A 25,727-nucleotide genomic window follows, 5' to 3' on the forward strand; every position below is an offset into this window, starting at 1 on the left:
ATTTTTGTATGGCAAGCTGTCTTTTCTGATTGTCTTAATAAGCTCAGAACCTTGAAGAGAGATTTCACAGCAATCAAGACCAGCTGTTGGCATTTGAATTATGCAGAATTTACGCATGGGCTGGAAAACTTAGGCTTGATCCTGCACTTGGCTGATTTATGTTTAATGTTCTAAAAAGCATGTGGTGGGGAGGAGGGAATGGCAAGGTGGCATTGTGTCTTTTGTGGCAGTCTGTAATCTGATGTTTAAACTCTGTCCAGAAACCTCAACAGGCAGCTCTCATATCAAGAACAGGAATGAAAATAAAATCATGTTACTCCAGTAATTCTACAGTCCAAGGCCAAAAGCTAGGTGTAGTGTAAGTTATTATTGCCTTTTTCACAGATGTTTTTCTGAATGTCATTGATGACCAGTGAAAATGAGGACAATCTGAGGGCTTGAAGTTGCAGAGCCAGACCTTTGCACTAAAAAAGAGAGGAAGGGAAAACTGTCAAAAAAACCTGTTTTGTTATCTTTTTGCTATCTTCAGACAGGAGGACTTCAAACGTATAGCACAGCATCTGGAGAAGTACAAAATTAGCCAGATGACTACGACTTCTCTGTTTTCCATCTTCCCATTTTTTGCCTCTGTTGCAGGTGTAGAGGCACATGGAATATTTTAAGATGCAGATTCATGTTGGATTTTCTGGTTTTGGCTTTCTGCCTTTGTTTATTTCTGTTTTTTGGGGTTTTTTTGCTATTAGTGGGTGTGACCTGAGCATTTAAATGTTTAAATGTTTTTTTTAGCACACCACATTGCCATTTATTGTTTGATCTTTTTCTGCCTCTGATGCAGTGTTCTGTTTGACATCTATTATTGTGCAATAGTTTTGCTTCAGTAGCTGGAAAGAAATTTCTTAGATTTCCCTCTCCACAAGTCTGTTGTGCTTCTGGTTAGTACCTCAGTTTTATGTTTTCTTTGAAGTCAGTCCCAAGTGTTTGAGAGTGCTCTGGTATTGTTTTGGAGTGTTGCTTTGCTACTCACTTGAAGAGCAAATAGTTGACTGTGGTTTATCCATGGAAGATTTGAAGAACACTACAGTAATTTTCTTAGATTTATTCAACCTGACAAAGGGAAAGCAATATATATTCACTGGATTATTAAAATTGAAGCTTTTCACTTGCTGTATCTGTTAACTAAACATTCCCTCTGTTGACTGAATGGATAGCTTGAAAGCTGACATTTATAATTTTACTGACACTTCAGTGTCTGTAAAACTCTCTGGTTGTATTCTGAAACAGAACTGAAATAGAGGTTTGTTTTAAACTTCTATGGATATGGCCATTTTTCAGATTGAAAAAAAATTCCTAGTGCTTTTAATAAGATACTAATTTCCTTGCCAAGATTTATTAGACATCTAAGCAAGTCTGACAGGGACACAATTATAAGGAATATATCTTTCTCTTTAAGAGTAGCTTGAGGGAGTACTGGTCTTGTTGCAATTCTGTGTTCTTTGGAGAGTGATCTATGTCCAACATATCTTAAAGCCATATGTATGAGAAAGACTGAGGTTCAGTCAGTTTGAAGTCAGATTGTATCCTTCAATCACATGCTTCCAGTGATACCTTATTTTCTCAATTTGATACCATGGTAAGATTCTCAAGAATCTCTTTGTAATAGACCTCTAAAATGTCTAGCTGGCTTTGTATACTCATGATTCTGGCTCCTGATGAGCCTGAAATTAAAAGTTTTGACAAGAAGCAAGAAATTAATTTCTCTGTGTCATGCTTGTTCTCCTACTCTTGTTCTCTGCTGTGTGCTTTCTCTCCCCTACACTTTCTCCTTTTGTTCAGTACTATGAAGCAGCCTTACTGCTGCTTCATAGTACTGAATATGGGAACACTTTTTGACACCCTGGCAAGCATATGAATAAAGCTTCTAATGAAAATTAAAATTTTCTGACCCAACCAATTAAGAAAGACTTCATGCATTCCATTGTCTCCAGCTGATTTTGTATTTTTCAGTGCTTTCAGCCACCTGTCATAATTTCACTTGTGCTGACTTCAGTGTATAAATGTATTAACTCTAACCTATAGGGAATAAGTGTGAGCTATTGCAGTTTATAATTTTAACAGTTTTAATAGTTTCATTACCTTCTCTTTCATTTCCAAATTTACTGGGTTTTTAAATCATCACATGAGGTAGTTTTGTTGCTCAGGATTTTAGATTGATATGCTCATCTAGCATTCTATTAATAGTGTGTTTCTAGTGAGTTTGTAATCTGTTTACAATATTAAATGTAAGTGAAAAAAATAACGGGTAGTAAGATTTCTTAATTGACTGTTGTGAATTTTTTTGGTGTGACTTCTTGTAGTGTCTTTAAAATGTTTGTTGTCATCTGGCCACCTTGATATTGATTTATGTTATTTTTTTATTGAGTTTCATTGCTTGTCCAGTATGACAGACTCTTCATACATAAAGATGTGGAAAAGGAACCCCTCATGGATGTATAAATTTGTAAATTCACTAAATCAAATGGACTGTTTTAAAGTGGGATAGAAAATGACAGCGTATGTGCAGCTTTATATGCAAGTTCTTATATGCAAGTTCTATTGCAGACAGTTCAACACCAAGGATTATAGGAAGTGGCCTGAGCAGCGATCTCTGATGAAGCACTCATGTTTCTGCAGCAAACACTATTGAATGTTCTATTCCATTATGCATAATAGCAGTTGTAATTATTCTGTGGCAGTTTCTCCTAACTTTATTATTAGGATTACTGTACTTAAGCCTGTAAGCTCATGTGAATATTCTTTGTGTTCCCCAAGCTACAAGCACATAAGTTGTGACCTTCACTAGCAGCATAACAACTATCAAGTTAATCATTATTTATAGCAAAAGGGCATGTTTTTACCCTCCTACTTATGGAACCTCATGTCCTATGAGGCTTTGTCATATGGCTGGGGATCTCAATTTGCATGCTTTTAGCATTAGATTAGTTAGTAATTGGAAGGAGTAATGTTTTGTGGCTTCTGCACCACAGTTTAAATTAAGACCTGTGTGCCTTATTTGTAGCAGGCTTTTATGCCAAAAACTTGAGCAAAGAAGTTATAATGCTTCAGACTAGAAGGAAGAAACCTCTGTGTCATTTTGTTTCTTATGAAAAGTCCTTGTGACCCTATTTGTTGACTCCTTTTGCAGAAGCTGTATTTTGATTTTCCTAGACCTGAAACCTTACTAGTAGTTAAAATATCATGAGGAATAAGTTGTATTGTTTCTATACTTGTTTGTTGTGGAATCTCAGTTAGTTACAATAGAGAAGAATATAGAATAGAGAAGTTATTTACAATAGAGAGGCTTGCTGAAGGATTTATCCTTTTATTTTTTAAATAGACAGTAGTGATGATGTAAATGAATAGTTGTCTCCTAGTTTTCCTTCACTTTCTTCTAATAAAGTACTATTATTGTCTGCACGTTTGTCAGGTTTTTGTGAGAGAGAAGAAAAAAGCCTATACTGTCGTATTTTTCTCAAAAACCATTCTAATCTATGAGTTGAATATCCACTCTGTATATCAAAATGAGGTCAGGTATTGTTAAAAATGCATTTAGAGTGCTTTAAGTTAAAAAAAACTTATGCAATATCCAAATGTATTTGAATTCTAAGGTATTCCCTTTGTTTAAATGCATAAAAAATAGGAGTCAACTCGGATAGTGCAACTAGGGCAATACTGTACCTACCTGGTGTATTTCTCTGTAAGATGTAGTTGATGTAAGTTTATGTGATACAAAAAGTGTGTGAGCACTTATTTAGAGATATTCTAAATATCAGCTGTGAGATACATTATCTTTTGGAACAATGGTTTTAAGGTTTCTATTAAAGGTTTCATCCTCCTCTTTTGGCCTTTTAAGGCAGATACCTTGGAGTACTAAGGAGTTTACTTTGTGAGAATATGTCATATGTATGATTCCTGCTTTGTAAGATTGGCCTCTGCCTTATACTTAGTAGTGTTGAAAGATTCTGGCCCCTATGTACCTGCATTTGGCAAAGTGAGTATGACTGAATTGTTTGTGAGTTTGTATGTAAGTCGCTTGTATGTAAATATTTGATCCTTTGGTGGAAAATGCTGTAAAGGTGATAAGTAATTCTGGTACTCTTGATAAAAAACTACTAATAAAATAACTGCTAATTAGCTCCTGGTTTTCATTTATCTGGTTCTCGAAGTGCATTGAGTCTAGTAAATAAAACAGCAATGAGTATTAATATGTTTATAGCTTAGACTCAGACCATATCTCTATGGATATTAAAGTGATCTGCTTTGATCCCCTGATTTACTTCACTGGAAATTTGCCTGTAGCCCAAAATGTAACTAGCCTCGTTTGCTCTTTAACTAAACATATGATGTCATATCCCTCCCCCTCTCCTATGCTTATTCTTTTGACCTAGCTTATTGCTTACTGTTCATGTGAATTACACCTACTTAGGATCCTACCACATGACTTCCTCTTGCACCTTGAAAAACTAATTTTTCACAAATCCCATTTGAAGCATGTCTTTGTGAACCAATCTATTTAGCAATGATGAATGAAGAAACTGTAATAAAGAGACATTGCTTTTGAAGTTAAAAATAAATACTAAATAACCATTTTATTTGAGAGCAGTTTACTGAATAATGATGGAATGAAATTTGACACTGTGTTATTACTAGGGTTGAGAAGAGTTAATTTCAGTCCTCCTGTTGGTTTACTCATCAAAGGTACCATCAGTTTGGAGAGGGGAATATTAGCAGTAAAAGTCCAGTGGTTTATGTGGTGCTTCAAGTTAAAGTGTAAGTGCCTTTTCTACAACAACAGCAACAATAACAAAATTTTTAGCTGATATTGCAATTACCATACAAAGGAGGAGTAGCTTAGTTTCAACACTATGTGCTTTATTGCATATATCGCCTAACTCTAATTAGTGATTATCTCTTGGCCAACTTGGGAGATACTGTAATTTTGTTTGAAGACCCTGCAAAAGCTTTCTGAGAAATAATTACTAGAAAACTTCAGTCTGGAATACTCTTAAATAATTTCTGTCAAGTAAAAGGAGTCTTTGTTTTAAAGTAAGCCTTGGAAAAATAAAGACAGTATTGTGATGGGCTTCTTCCTCTGCCCTTTACCAAGAGTTAACTCAGAGGCAGCATTGATCAGGTACCCTGGTTTTGTATCATATTACACAAAATAATTTTGGAGGATTTGATGTGCCTCCTAATTATGCATTAATTACTTGGTTATTTTGATTCATGCCCTTTAGTGTCCTGTTATGGAAGGCCCACATTTGTTGCCAGTGTCTGTGTGTGCTGTAGGTATAGGGCTTGTTTTTCTCCTTTGCAAAGGATGCTGAGATTAGTATTGCTACAAGTCCATATTTCATTTTTAGTGCATTATGCTTTTATAAATAGTAAGATGCCTGTAAAAAGCTTGTTTTTTTTTTTTTCTTTTTTTTTTTTTTCCTGGGAATTAGTGTACTTGGTTCTCCTTTGATTTTAATATTAAATGATAAGGAGTAGCAACAATCCCTTCTTTTCATCAGGTTTGCCATAAGTATGTAGGGGGATAGAATATAAGAAAATAAAGGTAGTATAGAAAGTAATCTTACCTCTAAGGAGTTGCAGCTGAGCTAATTATTAAAGATTAGGAGCAGACCTGACCTTAACAGGCCACAGCTGTAGCTGATAAGAAGAAGAGTGCTATAAAAGGGTGGATTGGTTGGTGGAGGGAGAACTGGAGTCAGTTGGCTGCTGTAAGAAGATGGGTCAGTGCTTAGAGGAGCTGCCTATGTGACTCGTCAAGGAGGTATGAAACTATTGCCATATGGAGCCTTTGCAATATAATGACAACATAAGTATGTATCCTATGTAATCTGATTTGTATGCAGTAGTTGTCATAAATTAATGATTTTTAACATGTCATTTAATAAAGAAGTGTATTTCAAATGTATTTCCTGTAATGTAACAGATTCTTGGCCTCTTACAGTAAGCGGGTATGGTTTTTACCAATTTTAATGGGTTTCCTCTGTTGATGGAAAGATAACTGGGGGAAGAGTGAAAAAGAAAGTGTCGATCTAAATGTAGATCTGTTTTTCTCCCCTTCTCTTAGCCTTCTTTGAATCCTGGGGGAAGACAAGCATCTGATGTAGTACTCTTGAACCACTGGAGCATTAGAAATTATGATGTACAACGTGGGGACATTGTGTCACTGGTGTAAGTAATTTTGCATACATTTCAATACATGCTTATGTAGATGTTGAATTTTCAGTGTTTTGTCTACAATAATGTAGGTATATATGTGAGCAAGAGCAAGGAACCTAACATTTTAAATAATGCATTATTGTTACTTCTGTTGTCTGTTTTCAGAACTCAGATGTTCAAAGAATGCATTATCTGGTTTTTACTTGAAAGGAATGCAGTGCAAGGTATCATGTGATACAGTGTGTATGTGTACTAAAACTGCCAAGAACAAAGAGTTGTGAGATGGAAAATAGATAAAACATCATGTGGCCTAAAGGAGTGTAGTTTTGGGTTGCTTGGCCATGTACTTATGAGAAAAAAATTTCCTTATTGACTAGTACTGTATATTTTTCTTCCTGGTGAAGTATATCTACTGAATAAAATTTTAGATAAGACTTCAAGGATTCAACCACCTCCATAAGGACAAATGGAGCAAAATATAGAATTCTACACTTAAAATTGGGAGGCCTATGTATCAAGCCAAAAGGTGGCAGTGTTTCGCTGTTCAAAATACTCAAGATTAACAGAGGACAGAAACTTCATTTCAGCCTTAATATAATATAGAAATGGAATGTCAAAGTGCACATAACTGACACAGGGATATAATACATACTCATATGCTTGGAGAGTTTAAGCTTAAGGTTTTAATTTTGTAAGTGAAATGCACAATATGTAAATTGTAACAAAAATGTCTTTGGAAGCCATATCTAACTGCCTTTTTGTCATGTATCTTTTCTAATTGTCTCATTTTTTGCTTTCCTCTTCACTGTAGTGGTAATTTGTAAGACAGTTCTCTTCTTGCGCTAGACACTTAAAATTTGCGCTGTGACCTGTCTCATTTTCTGTCATGTAAAATTTTCTGTAAATAGTCTAGCTACAAATATGAATTTATTCATATTTGCTAGAGATAATATTGCAAAAGGGCTTCAATTTCAGGTCACTTAATGGATGCTGTAAAATGTGATTCTGCCTTTGTGTGCATCCCTCTGCCCAAGTCATGCTCTGGTGATTGTTTAAAAGAGTCAGCATAACTGGTTAGTAATTAATAGAGTGAACAGAAAATGAGCACGTTGTCCGATCAGAAAACACTATTAATAGTTTCATTCTTATTATACTTCTTGAATGTTTGTGATGCTGTCTGCTTTGATTATTTTCACTTTGCTGTGTGTTTGAGCAGGATAATGAGTATTTTAGATGCTGTGGAGATTTTGGTATGTTTGGAAACTTTTCCCTTGCTGGAGTTTATGTATACCCACATAGAAGAAGTTGTATTTATGCACTGTATGGAAGCTTTTCTTAGTCTTTGGGAAGTCCACTGGATAATCAGATCAGAGTATTCCCAAAGCACTTTAAGATCAGTACAAAGGAAGTTAAACAATGTAAAAATAATTTCTTGGATAGTTTTAGTACAAAATGTCATTCAATGTTTACATTTTCAGTAACAACTTTGAAGTACCTCACGATACAGGTTTGTTAGAAGCAGTTTTGGCCTGCTTCCTTATTGTTTTGTTAAGTTTTTCATTGTGTGGTAAAGTTTTGCAGGATATAGTATCTGATGTGATTTTTGTACTTGTCAGTTTTTGAAAATTTTGCTATACAATGCTTCTATTGTGTAAATGGGTTAGTACATTTATCTTTTTCACTTTGGTTGTTTACTTATGATTTCTATAAGTCACATTTATGCATGAATTTTACTTGCTGGTCCTCAGATCCTGATTTAGGTAAGGCATGAACAGGGAAGCTGGATGTCCCATCGGGTGCTCCTTTACTGATCTTCTCAGAAATTCATTTGAGAAAGTATTGTTGTGCCTGAGATAGGCAAATGGATATGTAAACCTTTGTTTTGTATCCTTGTTGGCTACTTTACATTTGTCCACTGTCTCTTCTTTGCCAAATTGTAGTAGAAGATATTTTAGAGGTTCTGGAAGGGTGGTCATTTGTAGAACAAGAGCTGAGGTAAAATATTCCTTCATGGCAGCATGACCAGAGCCATTCAAACTCATCTCTTTGCTCCAAGTTTTGGCTGTTGACCTTCTACTTATGATGGACTTTGATAGCTGGGATCTCAACAGTCCCTTTAGGAAATTATGGTAGAAACAGCAGCCATCCAGAATGACATGGTATCTCTGATGGTATGAAGAGAGCAAAGAGGTGAGTTGGTCTTGGTGGTCCTGGATGCCCCAGAAAAGAATCAGTGAGCCTGTGGTCATGATTCTCATACTGCTTGCAGATCTGAAAGTTTCCCTGCTATTGTCTGATCTAGCTCTTGATAAACATGTATGTGTGTATATATATACATATATATATATATTTATTTTCTGACTTTGATTACAAATGAACACCCAAATACTCAAGTACTTGGTGGTGTTTATACCTAGTAAAGGTACTGAATGAAGACTGCATGTCTCTCTGTCATCTCAGTCTCTCTATCTGATGTAGGTGAACCACTTATGTCAGTCATATCTGTCAAATTAGCCACTGTATGCACACATGTGCATTTACCTTGTTTTAGACAAGATATTTAAAACAGCATTAGTCTTTAAAATATTAAATTAAAGTCAGGTAAAACCAATGGAGATAATAAGTTGGTCACAAAAAAATTTCTTTAATTTTTTTAATTTTAGTGTTTTACAGATAGTTATATCTTAACTCAGCCTTTAGAACATTTTTTCCCTTTTAGTTTGAACTCATTTTTATTGATAGCAGAATTAGGAGACCTCAATGTTACATGCTGTAGCTTTTGAACTCACAATTTTAAGTTGATTCAGAACTGAGTAAATGTTATCATCCTTAACTTCATCACTTGTTCAATGCCAATGATTTAGATACTGCTGTATTACTGGGACTTGCTACATAGAAAATCAAAACAGGAATAACTTTCAAATAAATGAAGTAATTTCAGTTATTCTGTGTTCCAGAAAACTACCTTTCCCTCTCTTAACTGGATTTAAAAAATTTTAAAATGTGCTATATTTTTAGTTTGAAAAATGCATTTATTTGTCTTCAAAGAGGAAAAATAGTCATGTAGCACATGAAGTCATCTTTCAAAGATGAATGCTTGTTTTTGCCAGGCAGACCTTGATTTTTTCAGTCAGTTTTGTGTTGAAACAAACATCTACTTTGTAAGAGTTTAGTTGAAGTAGATCTCAACAGTTGTGTAGAACTTTATTAGATATTGTGGAATGAGTTATAAGATATGTAGTGTTCTCTCAGCTGGTTTCACTCTGTAAAGTTTGAGTGCCAGCAGCATTGTAGCTGGAGCTGTGTGTGTCACAGTGGGGGCTGTACAGCTCATGCAGTTCCCTGGGAATACATGCTGCAGCTGCACTTCCCAGCACTTCTAGAGATAGTGCTCTTCTACTGCAGATTAAGGGATATTTTTGCCAAATTTACCTGTATGTAATTTGTTTTTTACTGTGTGCAAATACAGGCGTTGCTGTCAAAAGGTGTTGCCAAGGAGTGATTTCTAGGTCTAGAATTCATTTTGGTTGCCTTTATGGAAACCCTCCCATCCTGATTGTACACTCATACTGTCTTTTTATTTCAAAATTCCTGTCTTAAAGTAGGAAAAAGTTGGTGCTTAAATTTTCAAATGATGAAATGTTAAAGTTGTAAATATTCACAGACACTAAGTTTAACCTTGAGGTCAAAAATTAGATGTTAATTTAAAGGTTGTGCTATGTCTGTAATAGAGAGAACACCTTCTGCAATGTTTGACTGAGAGCAGGAACTTACTTGCTGAATAGCCAGGTGTCCTTCCATTGCTAATTTAGAGTGTGTTCTTATGTGTCAAATAAAAATAGCTATGCTAAATTAATCTGAGGGAGAAGAAAAGGGAACCATGCTGTCTGTTCTGTACATCCTGAATGGTAACATGCTTTTAAAATTATGAACTATAATAGCTAAATGGGCAGTATGTTTAAAAACATGTTTTTAAAGGTCAGCTATAAAAATAAGGAAAGAAGTGTTGTATATTTTGTCAAATTCTTTTGAGTTCTCATACAGGAGCATAATTGCTTTAAATACAAACCCAACTTTCTACATAGAAAATTCCTTGACATTAAAAAAAAAATGCCAAATCATACTTCTTGTCTCCTGTCCTTCTTATCCTTATGAGGGATATTAAGTGGCTTCTGTCGCTTCTTTGTCGGAGTTTAAGGTCATACTTGGACCTTTCCATAAACTCCTTTATTTTGGGTAAACTGCTAAGCATTTATGTGAGCTTGATCTTTGAAAAATCCAGTGCAGATAATCATTCTGGTGGAAGAATCAAAGTACTGTATTTAAGGTTGTTTCTGCCACTGTGTCCCTCACTGGCATCTCTTCAGAAATGAGAAATGGAAAAGGTAATTGCAGTGATGATTTTATGTGATAGTTCAACAAGTTTCAACCTATACACGCAAATCTGAATAATGCAATTTTTGAAGGAATATAATCTTGTTTAGTTGTTGAAAACAAAGGAGTTCTCAAATGGTGCAAACTGAATATGTGCTGTTAATAGAAGATCACTAATTGGAATTTCATTATTGAGACTAGCTTAGTAAAATAAATATAAGCAAGAAGGTACTTACTGAAGGAACTGCCTTGAATTTGAATTAGTTGTAATTATGAAAAGATTTTCTACTAAATTCTGATAGATATAATGTGAACAGATATCTAATGGTTCTTGCATTATGTTTAAGAAAGCTTCTTTCTGACTAAAATACTGGACAAACTTTTATAAATTCTTCTTCTTGGCCTTCTTAAGTCTTCCAATTTCTGTTCTATTTTTGTTTGTACTTAGGTTTCTGTACTAAGTCATCTGTCTTCTGGCAGGTAGGACACTGCAAAGGAGGTTGTGCTGACACAGAAGCTAAATAATCACTTTAGTTTCTGTGCCTCAGTGACTTCAGAAAATCTTTTCCTATTCTGTTCTTTTAGCTGGGAAAAATCCAAACAAAACCTCTCATGTCTTTTCTTGATAAAAATCAAATATGTAGTTTTACTTTTATTATCTGTGTTACGATCTCTTCTTAGTGTGGGTGTCATACTGTATATGTGTGTTAATGCTGTTGGTGGAAGAAAGCCTTGTGTCTTCTATTTGTAAAGTAAAATCCTTTTTCTAAGCAAACTTTTCAGATACTGTACATGATCCCTTGGTTGTATTATGAAGTGCTCAGGAGGGGTTTAATAGGCAGTGCTTGCATTACTGTGGAAAATGAGCAGTTGTGGAGGAAAGAAGCTGTTGCAGTTAAAGTTAGGGTTGTTACCCTTAGAGCCTATGGATATGACTAGGAAGTTGACAAGACTTGATTGCAAGAATCACTGCTGGAAAGAGCCTGGCTAGACTCTTTAGGCCAAAAAGTCACATAAATGAATTACGTTATAGCTTACAGTGATTAAATTGAAAGTTGGAGATTTAAAAAGAACAATATTTATTTTTAAAAAGGGGAAGTCAGATGGCCTTTGCTGTTTGTGAAAGAGGTGTCGATTGATTGAGAAGACTACTGTAGTATTGTAAGTGGTGCTCTGCAAACTTCATATTCTGGTTGATTTTGATTTTACTGGCCTTTTTATCAAATTAACTACTGTGCTGTTGAATTAAGAAACAAATTGTGGTTGCTGAACATTTATTAGAGTATCTATTAGGATGCTACATGGGAAGTTTACTAAATCCACTTCATTGATTACTGAGTTGTTTTAGGTTTTGGGCTTGGTTTGTTTGTTAGTTTGTTTTAGGTTTTCCTGCATATAACATAGTCTTTGTGGTTAATTTAAATGCAGCATTCAGAGACTTGACAAAAATATTTAAAGTCAGATGCACAGTCTGTGGTATTGTCTTGGTTTGAAAAAGACAGTTGTCTGCTAAGGAAGGCAGGAGCCTCCCTCTGAAATGGAAAATGTAAACCCCCTCCCTCTGAATTGTTATAATTTTGAAATTAAGGGGGCTTTCAGGCAAAGATATGAGAGCAGGAGTAACAGCTCTTTATTAGGGAAGAAAATTAAAAAACAAACAAAAACAATGTAGTAATACAAAACAGGGCTGTCAAGTCAGAATATGACCTAACACCCTGTGGGTCAGGGTGTTAGTACAGTCTGATTAAATGGGGGCTGCAGTCCTCCTGCAGTGGCAGGTGTGGTTCTGTTGAAGCAGTGATCCTGTAGAAGCATGTTGTGTTCCTCTGAAGATCCAGTAGAGGTGTAGATGGCCCTGGTTTTCCCTGGGAATCCAGTGGAGAAGATAGCTGCTCCTCTGGGAATCCAATGGAAAAGGCTGGCTGTGGTCTTTCAAATCTCTGATTATATCCAATTAGGAATGCTTGGCTCCTCCCTCTGGGTGGAGCATCTCACAATAGGATAATGTAATTTTATCAGTCATGCAGTGACACTCAATGGCCCATTAGCAGAAGGTATTTCCCCAGGTGGAGGATTGGTTGTGGAAGAGATAAAGAAAGCTGCCCTCTTAACAGAAGGTAACTGCCCCATCAGATAGGAATAGAATATACACACACCCATATACAACCTAACATATTAAGACAGGTATTTGGTTGAATTTACTTCTGAGGTAAATAGCATAAAATTTCTTTAAGACCCATTGTAGTGAAAGTGAAGGGATATTACAGTCTTGCCCACCTCAGAAGCAAAATACTTAAAAATACAGATCTGTAGATTATCCTGTGTAGAACAGCTTTAATTTTGATGTTCCTGAATTGGTACTGTATGTACTGGTAAGTATATTAACTTACCTGTGTTTACACTGGAAGAACTGTGAGTTGAAGTAGTGTTGCAACTCAGCTAGATTAGGATATAAATAATAAAAACAGGTTAATTTGTAGTTACACACAAATATATGTCTGATTCTTTGGCAAGTGAGAAAGATGTGAGGAAAAATGGTTGTGATCTTCAAATTCTAGTATGATCAGGTGTTAACAGCTAATTGTTACATAAGGAGGCCCTAGGTTCTGCTGTTGGAGGAGTGTTAACAGTAATTTCAATCTCAAAATTAACTGATTTATTAATTCAATTTAATTAATTTTACTTCACCTTTTAGTGATCAGGCAAATGAAGAAGAGGAAAAAACCTATTTTACCAAATGACATAATTTTATGTTTTCAATAAAAATTTTACAAAGTGGAACAGCATAGAATAGTTTTTTATACTCTTTTAGATGATAAGCAGTATGTTGGAGGTCCTGGGTCTAAGTGGATAGCTGCTTGGAGTGTTGCAGAAATTGCAGTGGTGATTTGGTTGGTTGGAAAGCTGTCTCTGATCCTGTAACTCTGCCTTACAGTAGGATGGCTGACTGTTCTGTGAAGGTCACGAGCAAAAAGAACTTGAAGCCTGCCTTGGTTTAGAAAAATGTCACTTTTACCTTTTGAAATAGCTATAATTTAGATGCTAGGAATATGATTTGCTATAGCAGAATCTGCTGCCATGTATGTACAGAAAGGTATCAATATGTGTTTCCTAAATGTTTTTCCTTGAACCTTAAACTTTGACAACTCTTATAGGAAAGTATTTGATACCTTTTTTCTCTGTACATTTCCAACTGCTGCAAAGTAATTGCCGGTTATTTATGACTGGCATTGCATGTAGGTACTTGGAACTAGGAAAGGTTTTACAAGTCAGTGAAATAAGCTACACAATCTCATTGCTGGAAGTGGCAGGCAATATGATTGTTCAGCAACTAATGTGAAATTCCAGTGCTCATTCTCTGCAGGGTATTCAGATTAGACACCTCCTTCTTATGTAAATTCAGGCTGAAAATCTGTCATGATATAGGATAAAAAAAATAATGGCTATTCATATGGTTTTTCTTGCACTTTAGATCAAGTCTGTTTTTGATTATGATAAAGATAGAGGGACCATAATTTTTAAATACATGCTCTGAATACATACTCTGTTTAATCTGATGATCAGATACCTTGACACTTTAGAGGATTGTTAAACTGATACTTTGTTGAAAGTAATTTCCTTCCCTTGAAAGTGAAGCCAATGTTCCAACTGATTCCTAGAGAAGATAACAAATAAAAGTACTTAATGTTAGGTTTCACTGCACTTACGAAATGCTGAGTGCTGAATTCATGAGATGCTAGATTCTGTTTAAGATGAACTCACGATTTTAAGTGTTTACCTTTCATATTTTTTTACTTGAAATGTGAACAGTATGCATTTTGGACCTAAAGATGCTGTATCACCTATTATGAGGAAGTTGTTGTACACCTATGAGGAGATGGAGTAATGTATTTTAATTTTTTTTTCCTAGAATAACTCTGGAAATCAGCTTACTCTCTCTTTTCCATATGAAACCATTATCTTTCAAAGAGATCCAGTTCCTTGGCATCAAGGCTTTCATATTCCAATGCTAAGTTCTGCTATCTGCAGTAGTATGAAAGCTGTAACAGAGAAATGTATGTAGGATGTCACAGTATGATTCAGCAGTTCTTGAATCCTAGAATACAGTAATTTTTCTTAAGATATAAAGCCTGATTATTTATATTATAAGTTCTGGATGTAAGCAATTAACCAAATTAAATTGGTTCTTTTTATGCACAAAGATACCTAAATGCATTTTATATTTTTTTTTTTTTGGCAGTTAGCCTGTTTTCATTTTGTGTACAATTTGGGAAATACTGAGGTGATATTTTGTTTTACAGGGTATTTCAAACATTATGTTCTTGGACAAATTATTGCCCCAGCTGACTTGGTATCTTTCAGTAATAACTTCCCTTAAGCCAGTTTAGTCAGTTGTATTATGAGCAACCATAAATATTAACTGCAGAATATTTCTTCTAGGAATCTTTCAATTAACTACACATATGCTGACAAAGTGAATTTTGCTTACACATGAAAAATATTTATTTCCTATCTAATTGGTGAAGTTGGAAGAAAAAACATGGCTCTTGACCTGTGCTGAGTATATTGTGGACATGAATATTTTTGCATGTAATAAGCAGTCTTGGCCTTGTTTTCTGTTTTTTTCAACCTGTTAGCAAAGGTAAAGGCAAGGGAATGGCAAATTATCAGGTTTAAAATGATAATTAACCTTATAATCATGTATTTTCTAGGGAAATTATATTGATGAAAGTAACATTAGTTTTTTATGCGCAATCAGCTGTTCCTGAAAAGTGGAATTGAACAGCATTTAGCTTTAAAAATCATTATTGCCAACTGTCTATCTGATGATCAGCTACAGAGAAAAGTCCTTCTCAGAGATGCACAGTAGAAGGATGCGACAGGGGCCACAACTGCAGCAAGGGGCATTCTGACTGTTCATATGGGGGGAAAAAAAAGTTAGAATCACCTCATAGCCAGAGAGGCTAGGAAGCCTCTAGCCTTAATTGAAACTGGACTAGAAAAAACCCAAGCATCCTCATCTTCCTTTCCAGTTGCATCTGTTTTGGCCATAAGCTGAAGTAGATAACTTCCAGAGGTCCGTTCCAATCTAAATGATTCTGTTTTGTTTACATCAAATGGAATTTCAGCAATGGAACTTTTAAAATGTGAGCATAATAGCTATACGCTATCACAGTTTACATTACTAATTCATGTTTACAATAAGCATTATGATGTTTTAAATTTGTTTTATAGCATGGAAGTGGAGTTTCTAAAAACCTCTTTTTCTGTGTATGTGGTTGTGATATTTGTCTTAAAACTGTTTCTACAAGACCCAGCCACGCATTGAAAACCTGTTTTGTTAATAGCTGAACCATACAGAGAATGGTCAGATTGCATTTTGGTTTTATAACTAGATTGTAAATCCTCTGAAGGAGAAACAATGAGTAGGTTTAGGCAGATGTGTGTGGTGCAACAATCAGTGGGGTGGGAAGGCTGCAAGCACATGTCCGAAAACTGGGATGTGTTTGACATACTATAGTAAAAAGGGAAATGGTTTTACAATATATGAGGGCAGTGGTTCCCAAGTGAGAAGTAGAGCCTGCTCAAGTACACAAGCAGTTGTTTGCTCACTTGTTAAATTTTCAATGAAGTCTTACTGGATTCATTCAAAAAGGACTGAAAATCAGAGAAAAATGTGTCAGTAATAAAGTATAAAAGGCACCTAAAATGAAGGCGAAAAAATTCATTTGATAGAACACAGGAAGCGAAGACAGAGGTTACCTACAAATTTTCATGTCATGTCTAATTTAATGACTTTATGTAGGAAGAATTGACAAAAATATTTTTCATTTATTTCATAAATAGAACTTAAATTGATTTGAACTTGACCGGTGTCTTCTGCCAATATGGAGAAGAACACTCTAGCCAGCCTATTCTCTTGCCACTCAGCTCTGATTTTCCCTGCTATTTTAGGTATCTTTTTTACTGCTACCTTTGTGAAGTGTAAAAAATTAGTATATAAAGAAAATATTGGACTAGGGAAGGGAAAAGGTATGAGTAAAAACTTAAAATTATTGCTCTCATGAACTCATCATCCATAATGTCGTTTAGAGTTTCAGTAATTAAAAGCGTATATCTTAAGGCAAAAAAAGAGATAGCTAGTGAGCATATTTCTTGTGTTATGTGTTGTTTTATATGTTTGCTTTAAGGGATAAATTAGTGGCATTCTCAGAACAATAACTTTGATGTTTCCAGAACTAGGGCAACTGTAATGACAGAAGTGTGGCCTTGCCATATAAAGGGAAGTATGTTGTCAGCAAGCAAAGGATAATAGCATCCAGTACACCCAGAAGGCCTGCTGTGATGTGTCTGCGTAAGATCCCCTTCGCCCTCAGAACAGGCTATTTTTAAACTGGTGCTGAGTTTGACCTTAGTAAGGAAATACTGTTGTAAGATTTTTAAATGCGTGTTCATGCACAGCGTGTCCCTCAGTCATATAGGATGCTGATGATAGTATTTTTTTCACAAAAAACTTATTTTAGTTTCTACTTTACTTGAGTTCAAAGGCTTACCTGTTTAACATTACCAGGGAAAACCTGATTACAAATTATTTTCTGTGTCCTTAATTAATATAGCTTACCTGAATCCATAGACAGAATTAGAGATTTAAATTCATTGTTCCATGCAGCTTATGATGAGGTGGTGTCACATTTCTGATTAAAATAGAAATAGCTTCCACAGACTGTGTTGTTAACCACATTTTCCTCACTGTGAGTGGTGATGTCATTGTAATACTTGTGAAGAATATTAATTGTTCTAGGTCAATACTACTACTACTTCATAGGAACAGCATACGTACCTTTGATAACTGAAGGAGAATGTTGATATAGTTGACATACATTTATTGCAACATCTTATAAATACCTTGAAATGCCAGGAAATTTAAAGAACATTTTTTCATGGGCCTTCTAAGACCCTTATGTTATTGCATGATATCTAGACACAGGTTTTAAAACTGACAGTGATGGGAGAGTGCAATATTGGAGTGATTACTTACTGGGAGAAATTTATGATGTGAGTATATGTTTACTAACATTAAGTTAAACCTGACTTAGCAAAACAAAGGCCTTAATGTGTCTGAAGACAAATTTAGCAAAAAAAAAGTGAATCTTAATATCTGAAACTGTTTCTAGATGCTTCTTAGTTTTTATAATTGAAACAGGTAAGCATGTTCATATGGAATATTTTCTCCTCTTTATTTCTATTCTTGCCTATCCTTTTTGAGACGTTATCTCAGTGATTATAGTTGAGAGAGTTTTGAGTAGCTGGCCTTCCAATTTCCCTTTTTTTCAGTTCTCTTTTATAAGCTTGTGGCCATTTTTGGTATTGAAAAGACTACAGAGTTTGTGAGTGCATAAAGTAGGTTGGGATTTATATAAGTATTTACATAAAGTCTCTAAGACTGCAGCTTTGGAGCCTTTGTCTCCCATTCTTGTAAAGTCTGCCACTGTTTTTTTCAGTTATTTCTAAATTACACTTTTCTCCTTTAAAATACTTAAAAGTGTTTTTGTGCATGTTTGTTATGTATGTTTTAATCAGCTTTTACCTGTGGTTTGTGAACAGGTATAGCATACTATAACTCTAATAGATGTGTGATTGAATTGATGCATTTGAAAATACTTTGAAAAGATTGCAAAGACTCTTAGCAGTTGTATTTCACATTTCAATGGTGTAACTATATGTGAGACAGCTCAGCAAGGTTTTCCAGTTCACAAGATTTGCTAATGCAGCAGCAGTTAACCACCAAGGGAAATTTAGATTTGAAGGGACTCTTCATGTCTGGATTTGTAAAAGCCCTCCTGGGCTATTCTAGAAATTTCTGCTAGCGACTACATTTAGCTCTTCTGTGTGGCTTGTTTCAATTCCTGCATGCAGCTGTTTATACTGTTTGCTAAAGCTCATGAGGTGTGACATGGCAGCAACAAGTACCTTCTCTAGGTGGCTGTAGCAGGGCTGGCAAATGTGTCAGCTCCTGGTACACAGAGAACATGAACAGAGCATTTGCTCTTATTAGCACAGAGCATTACTTCAGGCTAGAAGTAATCAATCTTAGTATATCTAATCTCCCAGTTATACTTCTGCTTTATAATGCATTAATAGTAATATGACTGATACTGGAATGGGCTGATTAAAGTTTTATTATTTTACTGTTTTTTTTCTTTGTCTCATACTTGCGGTTGATAAAGTGAACAAATAAAACACATCAATACTGCTTTTATCATGAGCTTCATCTGCAGGAAGCTAAAAGTTGTACAGTATTTAATGATATCTCATGAACCCTTTTGAAGACGACAGGGTTATTATGATGGCTGTATTCATATATTGCTGATTGGTCTCCCATATGTTGTCTAAGAATAAACTGATACGGAGATTGCTATGGGAATTTCATCCAAGTACAAAAGGTGAGCTAACAGACTTGTATGACTAGCTGATATGCAAAAGGATCTTTGACTTAGGAAGAAAATAAACCACACTCAGAATTTGAGAACTATTATAGCAAAAATTTCAACAAATATGAATTGGTGAAATTAAATTTTTTAAAAAGTATCTCTGATGGACTAACTGGCAAATAAGGGTCTTGCATAATAATTAAATAATTATTATTATGTGTATTACATACAAGTATGTAGTACTTGTAGAACAATTTCATATTACGTGATTGATTTGGGAAGTATCCTGACACACAGAGGTCAGATTATGAACCAGCTGGCATGCAGTAGCAGAATGACTGCAGCATATTACTCACACACCCTGCAAAAGTTCTTAAGTTCTTTATGAAAATCAGTAATTTCTCCTTTCCCCCCAGTGACCTGGGACAAAAGCAATGGTTGGTGCTGCTGGGAGCCCAGAATCTGAAAGGTTTTGGAATTCCTTAAGGTGAATGATGTTCATATTGCCTGTGAGAAGAGAGACTGTAATCCCTGTTTTGCTCTTGCAAGTCCTGAATATATTGATAACTTTTTCTTCTTAGGATCCAAATCCAATATATATTTTAAAACAGTTCAGAAAATCAGAAGACTTAGAGCAAAATGGAAAATTTTAAATGGATATGTTTTACACCTTATTAAAAAATGAAATATATAATATTGTATTTACCTTCTTCTAATATATTAATTATGGATATGTTTATGGTCTATATAAATGTTTTAGATCCTAGAGTGACACACTATTTTATTTGAAAACAAAATCCATGTTCATCAATTTGTATGGAGTGTGTATGCAGCAGCTGAAGGTCCTCTCACTAGCATGGTAATCCTCTAGTTGGATATGAGGATAATTCACTATCTTAGTCATGTGTATGATATATCCATGTAGAGATTTGTTCTATTTAGGACCCATTAAAAAAACAACAAAAAAAAATCATTCTGACCTGTGTATTCCTGCCCATGGCAGAATGGCTGGTCACGTTGGTCTATGTGACCTTTCAAGGTCTCCTTCAACCCCACCCATTGCATGGCAATAAGATCCCTTCCTGAAGTTGTTTTCTCGCTCATTTTGGGTTGTTAGGTTCAGGTTAATAATAACAAGGTGAAAGGAATTTTTACCGCTTTAGCCAATGTAACTGGGATTTATATGGAAGCTATATGCTAAAGAAACACATGTTTAGGTTTGTCTCTCCAGGGGTTTTGATGCTTAGATTGTTTTCTGTATCTGAGGTTATGCCCAAGCCATAGATAATGTGCTACTGAAAAATTAACTGGTTTGCATCCCCCACTTCATTTGGGATGTCAATCATGCCTCTTTCATAATAAATACATTCAGAGACATCAGAGAGCAAACAAGGAAGCTGAGAACAGGCCCGTGACGAGGGAAAAGTTATATGATTGACGCTGTTCTTTTGTTGATCCTAGCTGCACTTTGGTGGAGTGTCTATTCAGTAGCAGTTCTAGAGAGAAGATGGTGACAACTTTATTTTACTTCTTGTTTGTTTTGCTTTATCATTGCAGACTTCCTTAAACAGATTACTACAGACTAGTTCATCTGTTAAGGTTTGGCCAGTGAGCAAGCCTGTTTCCATCCTTCTGAGCATCTTATGTCTTGTTTGTGTTTCAGAAATCTCTAATGAAGGCTTAAGGATGAAGCCTCTAACTTATTATTTTATTCTTATTTATAATCTGTCATGCCTAGGATGCTGGTTTTGGACAAAAGCATCGTTATTCAAGAAATTCTACGTAGCTTTCTTTGTCGCCTCAAGGGGGGTTTCTGCATTAAACCTATTCCAATTATCTCTATTGTTGTAGTAGTTAGATATCATAAATCAAGCCTACTCACCAGCATTTCTCTCTAGTCAGTGGAGAAAAACGAGCACTTACAGAAATGAGCTTTTATCAATTATCCTTAGACATTTTATGTTAAATGATGGGCCAAATAAATGACGTGTAATCTAATTAGAATAAAAACATATTTCTATATAAATTTTCCACTTTTGTCCCTAATCTAGGTGATCAAATAGTAATGAAATTATTTTAGTATGTTTCACCATTATTTATGTGCAATTTACTACTGCCCAGAAAAAAAGTACTTTCCATGTTATATTTTGAATTCCAGGGTGACATTTCCTACTTTTCACTGTACCTGTTTGGACTCTCCTTTATGGAGACTGTGATAGCTGACCAACAAGGGTCTTCAGTTTTACAGTCAAACTGAACAGTCAACAGTTTTTCATCCTCTTGAGATTAAGCATCTGTTAAATGAGTTATACGTGCAGATAACTAAATAATATTGGGGAGCTTCCATACTCTTCTTGTGTTTACAATATTATTTTCTTTTTTTCTCTTCCTTCCTCTCTGTCTCTGAAACCACACAGAAGAGATAAGGTCGTAATTTAATGAATGACCCCTTGGATCACAGATGCTGACAAAATGAAGCCTGAACATTTTAAATTGGCTGGCTGCTGTTATCCTAACAGAGCCCATTAAAGTCACACGAGAGAGCATAACTTATTATGTAGTGAAACTGTGACTTTTTCATGGTTTCTTTGTAAATGTGACAAAATTTATGGATGGCATTAGTGATACTAAGTTGACAGAATTAAAACCACGGTTTATGGACACAGTTCAGTGACTTGATTTAATTAGATTCTCACCACATTGATCTAAGAGGATTTTCAGGCAGTATTTTATGATGAGGGTTTGAAAGAGAATGCTGAAGCTCTCACAAAAGTGAAGAATTAAAATCCATATTTTCATTTAAATACATACATGTTTAGCAATTACTTAATTAGACTCTTGCACTTTGAAACACTGGACAGTGTTTTGTATAGGGTCTTCAGCCACTGTCCAGCCTGAAAATTCATCTTAAGCTAATGATTTACTGCACTGAGATTGGCTCAGGTGGATAGAGCATGATGCTGATAACACCAAGGTTGTGGGTTTGATCTTCGTGTGGGCCACTCACTTGGTGATGCTTATGGGTCCCTTCCAACTCAGAATATTCTGTGATTCTGTAAATATAAGGCTACTTACTGTAACTCTCTGACAAAGAAAACATATACTTCACAATCTCTTTTCAAAAGTGGCAAAAGAAGGTATGAATTGTCAGTTGGATTCCCTATCTGTTTGCCCTTCCCTATGTAGTTCAACAGCATTGAGAGACATTGGATATGTTTCTTTCCATTAACTAGTACCTGAATTCCTACAGCATCTTTTTAAACAAATTCTAGGACAGTTGAAACTTCAGTATAAACTGCTAAATATTACTTCCTCTACAACTTCCTGTGGCAACAAACAGCAAAAATTATCAGATATTTTTTGTTCTTCATCCAGGGAATGTCACAAATCCATACATCTGATTACTAATTTCAAATATTAATTTCAGATTTAGCTGAAGATTGTGTCAGTATTACAACTCTTAGTAGCTCTTTCTGTAAAATTCAGGATGGGTTGGGTGGGAGTCTGAACACAGTCTTCAGGATGTTGTTTATAAATGAACAATCTCTTCAGATTGTATTTGTCAAAAATAAATACTAATTTATGTGACAACTGTGCATTTCTTGCTCATATTTCACCTTCCTTTGCATCAATATTGTAAAAAAAATGAAAAATACTCAAAGATGATCTCTGTTTCAGTACTTTATGTACTGTAGGAAGGTATCAGTAGACCATGTGTTGAGTCCTGACATTAACATTGTGTCTTCTATTATTAATATTATTACCTAAAAGCTAGTATTAAATTTGTATGTTGGTGATGTCAAAATGCATATGAAGAAGTATTTCTGGAACAGGAAAATGAATGCCATCACAATTTTTCTGTATATCCATGACTATTTAGTGATGACAATCTTAAAATGACACATGTTTATTTAACTTTTAGTTACTTTACTTCTGCCATGTTTTTCATATAGCTAATTTGTATCTGTGAAATTCACTTGGATTGTGAAATTTGAGGCAATATAAGAAAGCAGGGGAAGGGTCTGCATAACTCCAAATTTAAACTTCACTTCTATATTATAGTGAGTAATATGCCTGTAGACAAATGCATTGGCTAGATGTAGGTTTTTTTCATAATTTCAAATTCTACTATGAAACATGAAAGTTTAGTATGAAATCTAAACAAAATATTTTTTCCCAAATGACAGAACAAAATCCAAAAAGAACTACACCTGTGCTTTTTTAAAATTTTTTTTTAAATTTCTCATACTAAAGATTCATAAGCTAATACTTTTATTTGTTGTTTAGAAAAATGCTGCTTTGATACCTTTCTGATGTCTGTAAAATTTAGTGGAAGCAGTAATGGTTCTGGGAGAAGATCAAGGTCTATTGAAGAAAATGATGGTTTTTAAAGTGAAGTAAATCTGGTTTTGTATTTTTTATTGCACAGTGGATTTCTCTTTTTACAGATACTGGTTTAACTTTAGAAATTCTCAGCCTCTCAAATATTTTCCTTTTACTGAAAAAAGAGTGTCATGACAATAGTTAAGGCTGCTGAACAAGAGGAAGAAAGATTTTGTTTTGCTAAATATACCCAACTGGCCAACACTGATGTGCTCACTTCATTGCTTTCTAGTTCAGTTGTAAAAATTACCCAACTTCCTTCTTTGAAAGGATTATTCTAAGGAACATTTGCTTTACAAAGAATAAAATATATTTGGTGTTACTACATTTGACAGAAACATGCACGATTCTTATCCTGTATTTACTATAAAGCAATGTTCTTTCTTTATTACTAGGATGCAGAGATTATTTTCTTAGAGTGATATAAAAACCTATTCCTTAAGGAATGTCACGGTACATTTTAGAAATATTTTCTTTTTATAATGTTCTTCATACTAAAATAAGTAATGGAATCTCTAAGGCATAATGGAAGGTGTATGGGAAGAACTGCTACAGCAATGAAAACCAGTGAAGTTTGAGGGAATTATACAGTAAAACAAGGCTAATTTAAGAAAACATGGCTCTAATATTGCTGAATGTTTTTACTTTCATGCATTTTATAGAATGTTGATGTAGACAATAAAAGGGCACATTCATCAAAATACTTAATTTAATTTAAACATCCCTCCATCCCCCCCACTCCTCAACTCAGTTTAAGCATACTCAGATTTCACATGATGGTGAAGAAAAGAACCTGTAGAACATGTAAAATTTATGAGGAGTCTTGAGATTTCATTCATTATATTGACAATATGCACAGCTTCTTTTCAAAATGGATTGGACCAAAAAAAGGTGAACAGACGTGGTTGAAAGGCTTCTTCCCATAGTGTATGCTGAATTATGAGAGTTACTTCTGCTTATATGTTACCCTAGAGGACTGCTTAATATGCTTGGTTATACAGAGCAGCAAATTTTTAGCTGTGGGCTGGTATCCATATTGAGCCATAAATTTATAGTTGATCTATTTCTTTCTGGGCAGACCAGTCATACTCAGATGGAATTAAGGGCAGTAATTGATTTCCTGCTAAATAAGACTCATATCAGGTTAAAATATAAAAAATCAGAACTATAGTCTCTATATGAAGCAAATATATATTCTAAATATTGCTTGTAGATATGAAAACCTTTTTATAATTATAAATTTGCATATAGATCTGTAAAGATACCTTCTGAATGGAAAGCAGTATCTATAATTTTTTACTATTTGAATTTTGATTGACAAAAATTTTTCTGCCAAGAAATCTTTTGCTGCTGTGGCTACATCTTTATTCCAACAATATACCATACCAACAGAATGTATTTTAGCTTGTTTTTAGCTTGTGTTAAGTATACCAAGGTGAATATTGCATGAGTTAGGGGTTTCATCTGCTCATATGTACCATGACAAAAACTGCTTTATAGAAAAAAACATTAAGCAGTGATTGCTTATCAGCTGTGTATCAGCATTGTGAAATTTAGAATGAGGCTGATTCACTGAGATGCAGAGCAAAATCTTTTATTAACTGAAGCTGTCTTTTTCTGATCAGCAATTAAGCTGCCAAGTAAGTCTGCTTAATTTCACTTCCATCCTGTGAAAATCAGCTGCTGTTTTCATAAAAGTGATATAACAAGTAAGGGAGGAAAGAAATTACCTCCATTGACTTAATAAGTAAAACTTTGTTTTGTTATTTCAACTTAATTTATATTTGGAATTGCATACTGCTTCAGAATGTAAAAAACATCAGACTCCCTTTCCCCCTTCTCTCTCTCTGTGTACTCTTTCTCTCTCTTTTCTCTTTACTTTCTCTGCCTTGTTTTTGCAGCGAAGAATGTGCTGTGTAAAGTTGAATCAATTTGGATTGTTTCTCATCAGAGAGACATTTATCCTGAAGGAGTTCAGCCCACATTTTCCCTTTACTATAAACTTTTCCAGTTGACATGAAGTAATCTGTATCCTTTGTAAGGATCAAGGACAAGTTTTTCTTTAAATATTACTTCCCCATTGGAGTATGATTTTTGGTTGAAGCTGCTTTGCTATCTAAAAGAAAAACCTCATCTATCTAGATTTTATTTTCCAGGTGAGTTCTTTATTTAATTAGTTTGTTGTTGTATACATGTATGGCTGAAATTACATACTAAATCTGAAGCAAAAGAGCAGTGTCCATATTACAGTGTTTCGGCTACTTGGTTAAAGAAAAATGCTAATTGTTTTTCTAGCAAATGCTAAAAAACATGTTACATAATTTGGGC

At 34.7% G+C, this 25,727-nt stretch overlaps 1 protein-coding gene across 2 annotated transcripts in view; it reads left to right on the forward strand.

The window, feature by feature from the left end:
* The window catches only part of IMMP2L (inner mitochondrial membrane peptidase subunit 2), a 406,503-nt gene that overhangs the window by 10,108 nt on the left and 370,668 nt on the right, over positions 1 to 25,727 (forward strand). For both annotated transcript variants that reach the window (XM_036400427.1, XM_054514816.1), the window contains exon 3: positions 6,119 to 6,222. In XM_036400427.1, coding sequence (XP_036256320.1) covers positions 6,119 to 6,222 — 104 coding nt within the window. The remainder of the gene's footprint in view (positions 1 to 6,118; positions 6,223 to 25,727) is intronic.

The sequence above is a fragment of the Molothrus ater genome, chromosome 5, assembly GCF_012460135.2.
Source record: "Molothrus ater isolate BHLD 08-10-18 breed brown headed cowbird chromosome 5, BPBGC_Mater_1.1, whole genome shotgun sequence".
Taxonomy (NCBI): Eukaryota; Metazoa; Chordata; class Aves; order Passeriformes; family Icteridae; genus Molothrus; species Molothrus ater.